The sequence below is a fragment of the Cordyceps militaris genome, assembly GCF_000225605.1.
Source record: "Cordyceps militaris CM01 unplaced genomic scaffold CCM_S00006, whole genome shotgun sequence".
Taxonomy (NCBI): Eukaryota; Fungi; Ascomycota; class Sordariomycetes; order Hypocreales; family Cordycipitaceae; genus Cordyceps; species Cordyceps militaris.
In genome coordinates, this window is record NW_006271974.1 from 1,426,548 (window position 1) to 1,437,344 (window position 10,797).

The 10,797-nt window shown below is 55.6% G+C and overlaps 4 protein-coding genes across 4 annotated transcripts; 2 read left to right on the forward strand and 2 right to left on the reverse strand.

Moving 5' to 3' along the window:
• CCM_07727 (trimethyllysine dioxygenase) lies at positions 1-1,608 on the forward strand (the record flags this gene model as incomplete). Its single annotated transcript, XM_006672867.1, has 8 exons — positions 1-27; positions 74-134; positions 197-284; positions 345-456; positions 507-1,104; positions 1,153-1,224; positions 1,271-1,326; positions 1,381-1,608. 8 exons carry the CDS (start codon positions 1-3, stop codon positions 1,606-1,608), a joined length of 1,242 nt encoding a protein of 413 aa, XP_006672930.1.
• Positions 1,609-2,829: 1,221 nt separating this feature from the next.
• CCM_07728 (serine/threonine-protein phosphatase 2B catalytic subunit) lies at positions 2,830-4,780 on the forward strand (the record flags this gene model as incomplete). The annotated part of the gene is made up of 4 exons (XM_006672868.1): positions 2,830-2,992; positions 3,132-3,721; positions 3,787-4,700; positions 4,753-4,780. 4 exons carry the CDS (start codon positions 2,830-2,832, stop codon positions 4,778-4,780), a joined length of 1,695 nt encoding a protein of 564 aa, XP_006672931.1.
• Positions 4,781-5,226: 446 nt separating this feature from the next.
• On the reverse strand, positions 5,227-5,943 carry CCM_07729 (methyltransferase; the record flags this gene model as incomplete). The annotated part of the gene is made up of 1 exon (XM_006672869.1): positions 5,227-5,943. The coding sequence occupies one exon, from the start codon at positions 5,941-5,943 to the stop codon at positions 5,227-5,229; it is 717 nt and encodes a 238-aa protein (XP_006672932.1).
• Positions 5,944-8,538: 2,595 nt separating this feature from the next.
• On the reverse strand, positions 8,539-10,278 carry CCM_07730 (Glucose-methanol-choline oxidoreductase; the record flags this gene model as incomplete). The annotated part of the gene is made up of 1 exon (XM_006672870.1): positions 8,539-10,278. The coding sequence occupies one exon, from the start codon at positions 10,276-10,278 to the stop codon at positions 8,539-8,541; it is 1,740 nt and encodes a 579-aa protein (XP_006672933.1).
• Between the last annotated feature and the right edge of the window lie 519 nt (positions 10,279-10,797).

Genomic DNA, 10,797 nt, shown 5'->3' on the forward strand with positions numbered 1-10,797 from the left:
ATGCAAAGGAATTACGATACTTTCGGGGTAAGTCCTCCGTTACGACAGGGCAGAGCTTTACTAACAAGCCCAGATCCCAGCAGAAATCGAGCCATCAGAAATCTCGCCGAAAAGTGATGGTGTAGAAATTACATGTATGCGACTGCACTCGTGGAATTTCAGCACCCTTTGATAAAGGTAACGCTAATTGACTTAGGGAACGACTCGCATAAAAGCTACTACCCTTGGTCGTGGTTTTATGAAACCTTGACTGCCCGTACAAACGATCGCGCACTGGCACAAAGGTAAGCTGTTGGCTTCGCGCAGACCACACCAACGAGCCGCAAAGCCCTGACAATTCGCAGCGAAAAGAAATTGTGGGGTGCTAGTATTGAAAACACCCCTCCAGAAGTTCCTTTTGAATCGGTCGTAGGCGCCAAAGACTCAAACGGTCTCGCGGAGCTGACAGACAAAATTGTGAGCCGCAGCCTACCACATGATGCAGGCTTTGTAACTAACGTCTGCAGCGTGCATATGGTCTCTGCTTCGTAACAAACACCCCCGCTACGCCTGAAGCTTCCGAGAAGCTGCTAGAGACAATTGGACCTATCCGAAATACGCATTACGGCGGCTTTTACGATTTTGTTCCTGATCTTGCCTTGGCGGATACGGCATACACGAACCTGGCGCTCGCGGCTCACACCGACACGACGTATTTTACAGAGCCGGCGGGCCTGCAAGCATTCCACCTGCTCTCGCATACACCTCCCCCGAATCAACGCCCCGAGGAGGCTCTCGGCGGCCAGTCGCTGCTTGTGGATGGCTTCCACGCTGCCTCGGTGCTCAAGCAAGAGTCGCCCGAGGATTACGAAACGTTGCGACGTGTCAAGGTGCCGTGGCATGCGAGCGGTAACCAAGGCGTAGCGATTGCACCAGACCGCGCGTACCCTGTGATTGAGGAAGACTCAACCCTGCGTAGGATTCGGTGGAACAACGATGACAGAGGCGTAATTCCGCTGGATGTCGACGTCAATCAGTGGTACAGGGCCGCGCGCAAGTGGAACGAAATTCTGACGCGCAAGGATAGCGAGTACTGGTTTCAACTTACACCTGGGAGGATGCTGAGTATGTTTGCGGTCGAATTTGGATTGGGATATGCCGCTAACCGAGTAGTCTTTGATAACTGGCGGGTACTCCATGGACGGAGCGCGTTTGAGGGTCTGAGACGCATCTGCGGTGGCTATAGTAAGTGACTTGCACTCGGAATTCAAGGAGTATACTGATTCTTTAGTTAACCGAGATGATTTTATTTCTCGATGGAAGACGTCCAACTTTGAGAGAGACGAGGTCATTTCGCATAATATGCAGCTTCGATGAGTGATGTTGGGGAAAGCGGTTTAGTGTTGGTTGGTCAGCGATCGCAGATTGTCTGCAATCGTACTGCTTTGGCTCCACCCGAAACCAAATATAGCAAATCTGGTTTCTCTTTCGGAACAACATAGCTTGAGAGTCGAGGTTGGCAAGGCGTGGTGCCATCAGGCTGATCTCAGCAAAGTTGAGCTGATTGCGAAGCTTGAGAAACCGTCACGAGCTGACTGCACCTCCCGCCGAGAATTGGCAGGCGCCTAAAGATCTCGTTTCGAATCTCGGGAGGTAGGACGTCCCAAGAAGTTCTGTCTCTAGCCATCTCGGATTAGGCTTATGGTAGGTTGGATTGAGAAGATGTAGTGTTTTGGGCCCTGTGATCTGGGGGGGGGGCACTGCAGCTCTTTATATTTCACCTTGAGGAAAATCCTAATAGAGGCCATATACATAACTAAGTGCAATTGTCTTTTTCTTTCAATAGACGCAGGGCACCGAGATGTGGCCGCCATGGCTATGTGGCCAATTTGAAAAACTCAGCGCACTAGGTATGCAAGATCCCCAATATCGCCTGCTCAAGATCTAGTGGTGTGTTAGCTGTGAGGGGCACCGTTGTAATCCTGCTATTTAAATGTCGGGGTTTAATAGGCAGGCCCTCCTGAATCAGGCGGCCCATCGTATTAAGTTTAGTAGTTATTCCGTACGTTGGTGTTGACGAGGATGTCCTGCCAACTTGTCACCCACAAGTGATGTTAAAGAAGCAGCGACGTTTAGTCGTGTAGGAGAATTATATCCTATCGAACTACAAACCCGGATTTTTGTAGTGGTCATCAAGTACCTACATAGTACCGACCTACTATCTACCTGGGCAGGCTCCTCTGGTGCATTTTTTATATAGATGTTTTTTCGGAAGTCGAAGGCGACATAACCTTTTTGTATGTTACGGGTGGCTAGACCACTATGTTGTACCACCAGACCACCTCCCATGCTCATCGGTACCTAACTTGCACTACCTCATACTAACCTATCATGCAACAGCAAAAGTGGAATCCACACCTACTGGCATGGACCTGGACCTTTTAGCATGCGGGTGACAACAAAAAAGGCCGTACACATAAGTCTACCTACACTGTATAAAAAAAGGTTTACCAGTAAAAGGAAAAGAGAGAATTAGAAGAAGTACGCACGATCAGAGGGATAAATAAGAGAAATTTAAGATTAGAAAGATAAAGAAGAATAAATGGGAAGAAAATAGTAAGAGTCCTGGGGAGTACTAAAGTACTGTTCAACCCGTTTGCCGCGTCTTATCCACTTTCTTGCCCCGCCAAAGCGCTCGACACTAATCCAACCCAGCCCCTCACCATCAAGAAAACGCGGCTCCTCGACTCGCATCCGTCTTCTGCTCAGCCACAGGCTTCCTTCTCAACACCTGTCTGATTTCCTCGATTTCCTCCCCGTCTCCGCCGGCCACCGCCCACTGCCGTAGCCATGGACGCCGAGCAGCACAACACGGTCGAGGACCGTCGCAGCCAGCAGGTCGACAATGCGATTCGTGCCATCCAGCGGAAGAAGCCCGTCCCCGAGATTGACTTTACAATCCATACCATGGAAGATGGCACCCAAGTTAGCACCATGGAGCGTGTTTGCAAAGGTACGCTGGGCTTCTGCTGCTGCGCAGTGTTCAGGCCTGTAAATGCCGCGTCGGCAACCTGCGCGACACGCGAGCAAAACCCGATGATTTGCGCATCTTGAGCTTGATTACAATGCTAACCGACCCATCCTTGCTGCAGATGTGCAAGCACCGGCTACTTCCAAGCCCACAGACGAGCAATTCTTCTCGGATAGCACCCGCACCAAACCCGACATCCACTTCCTTAAGCAGCACTTTTACCGCGAGGGTCGCTTGACCGACGAGCAGGCCCTATTTATTCTCAGGACCGGTGCCGATGTCTTGCGCGCAGAGCCCAATCTGCTCGAGATGGACGCCCCCATCACCGTCTGCGGTGATGTCCACGGCCAGTACTACGACTTGATGAAGCTCTTCGAGGTCGGCGGCGACCCTGCCGAAACACGCTATCTCTTCCTCGGCGACTACGTCGACCGTGGCTACTTTTCCATCGAGTGTGTCTTGTACCTTTGGTCCCTCAAGATCCACTACCCGAAGACGCTCTGGTTGCTGCGCGGTAACCACGAGTGTCGTCACTTGACTGACTACTTCACCTTCAAGCTTGAATGCAAGCACAAGTATTCCGAGGCCATCTATGAGGCCTGTATTGAGGCCTTTTGCTGCCTGCCCCTCGCCGCCGTCATGAACAAGCAGTTTCTTTGCATCCATGGTGGCCTCAGCCCCGAGCTGCATACCCTTGACGACCTGAGAAATGTACGAGTCATAATCACGACCATCACAGTGCCTTGTGGAACCCTTCCGCTAACAAACCACTTTAGGTTGATCGATTCCGAGAGCCTCCTACGCAGGGTCTTATGTGCGACATTCTCTGGGCTGACCCGCTTGAAGACTTCGGACAGGAAAAAACGAGCGACTATTTCCTACATAACCACGTACGAGGATGCTCGTACTTCTTCTCATATCCCGCAGCATGTGCCTTCCTTGAGAAGAACAATCTGCTCTCCGTCATTCGCGCCCACGAAGCTCAAGACGCGGGCTACCGAATGTACCGCAAGACTAAGACGACCGGTTTTCCCAGTGTTATGACCATCTTTTCCGCTCCGAATTACCTCGACGTTTATAACAACAAGGCCGCGGTTCTCAAGTATGAAAATAACGTCATGAATATCCGGCAATTCAACTGCACACCCCATCCATACTGGCTACCAAACTTTATGGATGTTTTTACCTGGTCGCTGCCCTTTGTAGGAGAAAAGATCACAGACATGTTGATTGCAATCCTCAGCACGTGCTCGGAAGAGGAACTCAGAGAGGAGACACCGTCATCGGCCTCGCCAGGTCGTATTTCGCCACCCGTCGTCTCGACTCCCGATGACCCCAACTCGATTGAATTCAAGCGCCGAGCGATCAAGAACAAGATTCTTGCCATTGGTCGCATGTCTAGAGTGTTCCAGGTCCTCCGCGAGGAGGCAGAGCGTGTCACTGAGCTTAAGACGGTCGCTGGCGGTCGTCTGCCTGCCGGTACTCTGATGCTCGGCGCGGAAGGCATCAAGAACGCTATCAGTTCTTTTGAAGATGCTAAAAAGGTGGACATCCAAAACGAGCACCTACCTCCCAGCCAAGAGGAAGTCATCAGGCACCATGAAGAGGAGAGGAGTATTGCCATGCAAAAGGCTGTGCACGATGCGGACAATGACAAGAAGCTGCATCAGCTGTCGAGAAGACTTAGCACGTAGGTTCATGGCACCATGTCTCAAATACTGTTGACTAACTCAGACCGCTAGGGACCGCAAACCCGCTTCCCGCTCGTAGACCGAGAGGCGTTGTGCAAGGCATGCGGCGTCGGAATACTTGGCTTGAACACTGGGATGTAAGGATACCAACGGCATTTGGAATAAAGAGTGCAATGCACAATCATCATTTGAAATGGCCCAGCAGGCTGGTCTTGGTACAAAGCAGATCAGGGCGAAATTGCGCGGGTCGACGTAAATATCAAGAGGAGAAGATGACGAACGAAAAGGCTCAGGGAATTATATAAGCAGTGATGGATCCTGGGTTTCCAGACGACGGCAGTGTCTGGAAGCACGGTCTTGGGCTATATAGTGTCACGAGCACATTTAAGTACATTGAATGTTTATGATGCTGGTGATTCTCCCCATGGATCCAGTTTACGAGACCTGTAGATCACTCCGTAAGACAGCTTGAAAACTCCCGGCTCACCTGTGTATACAGTTTCTGTTTCGTCGCTCAACCTTGGGTCATGGCGGCTTGGTCGCCACAAGCATCTGACACGGCCAGAGACCAAACATCATCCTCCAGCCGACAGACGAGACGACCACATCGGTCCATCCCTCGTCCTCCAGCACGGATCTATGCTCCCCAAAATACCCAAACAAGTCGACAAGCACGATCCGCCCACCCGGCGCGCACACCCTTGCCATTTCTCGTACAGCGCACCTGCGTCCCTCACGCCCGGCATTATGCACCGCCAAGCTCGACGTGACGAGCGCAAACGCGCCGTCCACAAACGGGAAGCGCACTGCAAAACTCGCCGCGTGCAGGACTGTGTCTTCCACGACGCCGAGCGCCGCCGCGTTGCTGTAGGTGGCTTCCGGGGTGTTGCTGGTCTGGTCAGCCCCGCGGAAGATGTCGATGCCGTAGGCGTGCGTGTGGCGGCCGGCGAGCTTGAGGAGGACGAGGCCGCGCCCGCAGCCGACGTCGAGGGCGGGCGCCTCGGAAGGGGCAGCAGGAGGCAGCGAGGCGAGGATGGTGTCCCAGACGGTGGATTTGCCCCGGAGCGTGGCGTAGAGGTAGAGAGGCGCGAAGAGAGAGGAGAGGACGAGCCCGAGCGGGGAGTCGATGCCGTAGGAGGGAGATGAGGGGGTGGGTGGTGGTGAGCCGGAGTGGGCGATGCTGTGGATGAGGTTGACGGGAGGAGGGTCGATGGCGTAGATGCTGGGTGGTGGTGGTGACATTTTGCGGTGACTAGGGTGCGGCTTTGTCAGAGAGCTTGGATGAAAGAATATGGCGATGGAAGTGAGTGGATAACGGGGGTTTATGTGTTTTGGAAAATGAGAGTAAAGAGTGAGGTTGACGAGAAGTCAGCTTGAGGCAGTGTAGACTAGCTCAGCCCAGCTGAAAATGTAGCTTGTCAATGACTGCCAACACATCTCATCTCATCCTGGCGACGCAACTGTTCGAAGGGACTTATATATATAATGCAGGTGCGTATCATGTGTCGAAAGAAAGACTATAGATCTAGAGGAGTTGCGCCGGCAATGGCATCGCGCAATCGGCCGTCGCAAGGTCGATGGGTTGTCTTTGAGCTACTGATGCGCCCGGCGGATCTCGGTCGGAGTCGTTGACGCTTTAGCTGAAGTCATCTCGAAGAGGTTGAAGATAAGGCTTACTGCTGTCAATGTCGGTATATATAGTCCAACCCGAGACTGCTAGACATGGCAATCAGTGCCAGCCTAACTGTCACGGATACCAGCGTCTCTACACTATGGCCTCATAACACTCCCTTGCAACCTTGACGGGATCATACGAGAAACACCAGTCCCGCACTCGTTGATCCGCTAGTCCATACGTCCAGCTCCCCGTTGCCAGCGCCGCGTCCCCGACCGTCGCATCGCGCAGTCCATCCGCCCTGAGCGCCGCATACACCTCGTCCCGCACCGCTCGGTCCTCGACATGCAAGACGCGGCCGCCGTGCCGGCTCGCCTCACGCACCAAGCCCACGCGTTCCTCTCTCGCGTGCTCAAATGCCCGCAGCGCCGTCTTGAGTTTGTCGTGGTCGGCAGCCGCCGCGGGACAGGCGAGGTCCAGGACCGTCACCAGAGACACGGCGTCCTCCACGGCCATGCTAACGCCCATGGACAGGTAAAAGGACATGGCGTGCGCGGCGTCGCCGACGAGCGCGAAGCGGCCCGCGGGGTGGGTCCAACGCGGCAGCGGCGGAACCTCGTGCACGGGATAGTTTTGCATCTTGGGCAGCAGCGTCGCGATAAGCCGCTGCACTCTGCGACTCTGTGTTAGCCAGGGGGGGGGGGATTCTCTGCGTGTAGGCTTTGTTAGAAGGCAGACAGCGTACCTGGGTTCGAAATCCTGGACAAGGTTCTGGGCAAACGCCCTGTACTGGTCGGGCGTGTACTGCGACATGTCGACGTCGTCGGGGTGCGAGAGCACCACGTTGAGCAGCGTGGCTTCGCGGATCAGATACGCCATGACGGACGAGCCCGGCGCGATCCACAGGTGCGAGCTGTACGTCTCGAGATCAATGAGGTCGGCGAGCAGCGGATCGGCCTTGATCTGCGCCACGGCCGCCATGGTGCGGAGCGCCGCCATGCCGGTAGGCTGCGAGTCGGCGTGTGCGTCGCCCAGCAGCTGGCGTCTCGCCAACGAATTGATGCCTGCCAAAAGAAAAAGTCAAAAATCGAATCAGACACACACAGAGCCTGTGGGCCGGGGCGGCTCCCCTCTTCTCACCATCGGCGCCAAGAACCAGATCGGCCGCCACCCGGGTCCCATCGTGAAGGTCCACCGCGCCGCTGGCAAAATCGTACCGCAACACGCGGCTATCCAGCCGGAGCTGCGCGCCGGCCAGGACGGCGTGCTTGTGCAAGAGGTCGTGCAGCACGGCGCGGTGCACGACAATATACGGTGCGCCGTAGCGCGCCTCCATGGCGCCGGTTGGGATCGCGGTGAGGGGCTCGCCGGAGCGGCCATCGCGGACGGTCATGTGCGCGGGCACAATGGATGCGGCGAGGATGTCGGCGCGCATGCCCCACTGGAACAGGTACCGCATCGCTAGGGGTGTCATTTGCACGCCGGCGCCCATCTCGGCGAGCGCAGGGGCGGCTTCGAGCACCACGACGCGGTGGCCGGCGCGGGCGAGGGCGAGGGCGAGGGACAGGCCGGCGATGCCGGCCCCTACAATGGTGATTTCCATGGGTTTGCGTGTGCGGGGAGATGGCAAAGTGAGACAGTGGTACGTGGCGGATTTCTTTCCGGAGGGGCTAAGGAAGAGGAAGATGCGCTTGGTTTTATGTGGTAGCCTGGTAGCACCGACAAGGCGGGCCGGGGCCGTCAAGTGGACCGGCGGCAGTTCCGTGATCCGGAACGGAACGCAAAGAGCATTAATATGCAAGTATGGAAGCATTTTAATTCAGAGGGTCATAGAAGTAATCATCAGACGGGAATTACTCATAATCATGCCAGAACTCGGGTCAAACCGTTTCATCGAGGCACTATCCTTGCCAGGTGAATTCTATGTGCTGTACTCCTTTGCCGCACCAGCCCGGAGTACCAACTGCAAGCCCGCGCCAACTGCAAACTCGCTCTTAGAACCGTAGAATGCACTCATAACGCGCATTATTGTTCGTATCTTGTCTGGTTTACTAGCATACTACTGAACTCTTTACCACTAGAGACTGTTTGATCATAGGTCACTAAAATAGATACAGCTAAGGCCAGACTTTGTGATATTTTCAAAGCAGTAATTTATTTGGGTACCTAATTCTAAACCTTGTTATTATTAGAGTTGAAACTCACTCCCCACCGCGGGATATCTAGTACAAAACCTTGTAGTCAGCCTTGATGGCGTCGGCGCCCTTTTCCGCTACCATGTAGACGGAGTTCTGGATGCGGCAATCAGGAATGACGGGAATGACGGAAGCATCAATGACACGCAGGCCCTTGACACCGAAAACACGGAGCCCGGCGTCAACGGCACCCTGCTTGATGTTCTTACCAATGCGGGCGGTACCGCAAGGGTGGAACGAGGTCTGGCAGCGGTCCAGGACGGTGCGTTTCATGGCCTCCTCGTCGTCGAGGGGCATGTCCCAGGGGTACTCGTCCTCGACAATGTCCTTGAAGCCCGGACCGTTCTTGAGGATATCGTAGGAGAAGCGGATACCCTCGCGGACAGCGATGATATCGAGGTCATCGTTGAAGTAGTTGAGGTTGATGTTGGCCTGCTCCAGCGGGTCGGCGCTGTTGAGGGTGACGGTGCCGCCCTCGGAGACGGGGCGGACAAGGTCGACCATGACGGTCATGTAGCTGCCGCGCTTGGGGTGGGGGAAGTGCCACTGGAAGGCGCTGCCGAAGAGGGGAATGAAGTCAAGCTCAAAGTGAGGCTGGCCGTACGGGCAGAAGGGGTCCTTGTTACCGTTGGCGGCCTTGCGCTGGCGGTACTCGGGCGACTTCTCCAGATACTTGTCAATACGGGGGAAGCCAATCATCTCGAGGAAGGGCGAACCCATGGCGCCGGCGTGGTTGTGCTTGTAGGCGGCCAGCAGCTTGTCCTGGTCGGGGCCCTTGCGGAGGACGTGGCTGTCCATGGAGAACTCGTCCTTGATGCGCAGGACAAAGGGGACGCCAGGGTGGTCGAGCAGATGCTGGCCGACGTGCTGGGAGTCGACGAGGACGGGGATGTTGTGCTTGGCGAGCTCCTCCTTGGGACCGATGCCGCTCAGCATGAGCAGCTTGGGCGACTCAAAGACACCCTCGGACACGATGACCTCGCGCTCGGCGTAGAAGCTCAGCTCGCCGCCCGAGGGGGCGATGACGGTGACACCCTTGACGCTGCCATCGGCCTGGTCGATGATGAGCTTCTTGGAGTGCGTCTCGGCCAGGACGGTGATGTTGGACTTGCCCTCGAGGGCGAGGAAGCTGCCGGAGCGGCGGCCCTGGTAGATGGTGTTGACGCTGTGGACGAGGCCGCGCATCTCGCCGTCAAAGATGTTCTCCGAGACGGGCTCGCCGGTCGACTGCCAGGCCTTGGTGAGGAGCTGGCGGAAGGGGGCCATCTCGGGCATGAGGCGGGCGTGGGAGATGGGGATGGGGCCGCCGGCGCCAATCTTGGCCAGGGCCTTGGGGTAGAGACCCTCGTCGTCGTGGTAGGTGACGCTCTTGCGGAGGTAGGGCAGGAGATGGTCCCAGGTCCACTCCTTGCCGCCGTACTCCTCCCACATGTCAAAGGTGCCCTTGGAGCCGGGCACCCAGGAGAAGTAGTAGAGCGAGGAGCTGCCGCCGAGGGCCTTGCCGCGCGTGTTGGGCTTCTCGATGCGCTCGTAGTCGGGGCGCTTGACCATGGTCGTCTTGTAGGCCCAGTCGTACTGGCTGCCGCGGATGTCCATGGCGCGGCCGGGGGTGCGGATCTCCTCGTTGTCGCGCGAGGAGCCGATGCCGGCCTCGACGATGAGGATGCGGACCTTGGGGTTCTCGGCGAGGCGGGACGCGACAATGTTGCCGGCGGTGCCGCCGCCGACGACGATGAAGTCAAAGCGGGATCCGTCCTTGATGGCCATTTTGAACAAGTGTTGGGAAGGGCTGATGGGATGAAGTGTAGAGAAGGAAGCAAAGGTCTTGAACTTGATGAACTGTTGACAAGGATTAGGGGTTTCCCAAGACTACAACTACGCGAGGTTTATATATTGTGCTTTTTGTGGCAAATAAACCCTGACACACGGCAATCCCGGCTGTTTATCGAATCTGTAACTGCATTTCGACTAGGACCACATTCCTGATACGGAAATACTAAGTTCGGCAAGCAAGGGACCTAGTCGGTGCGGATCTCGCTCGGCCAGTGCCAAGCTGAAGTGGTGGGGTGGCTGGTAATAGAGGATCAACATGAGGCTGCCCCAATAAAAGTAAAAAACAGATGACTCTTGCACGTCGGGACATTAGCATCGCTGAAAGTTTAGACGGAAGCAGCGAGAGAGAGAGAGAGAGAGAGAGAGAGAGAGAGAGAGAGAGTAGTAGTACTACGAAGAGAAGTAGTTCGTTTACGGCGGACGGAGGCGGAGGAGACGAAGGAACAGTACGGT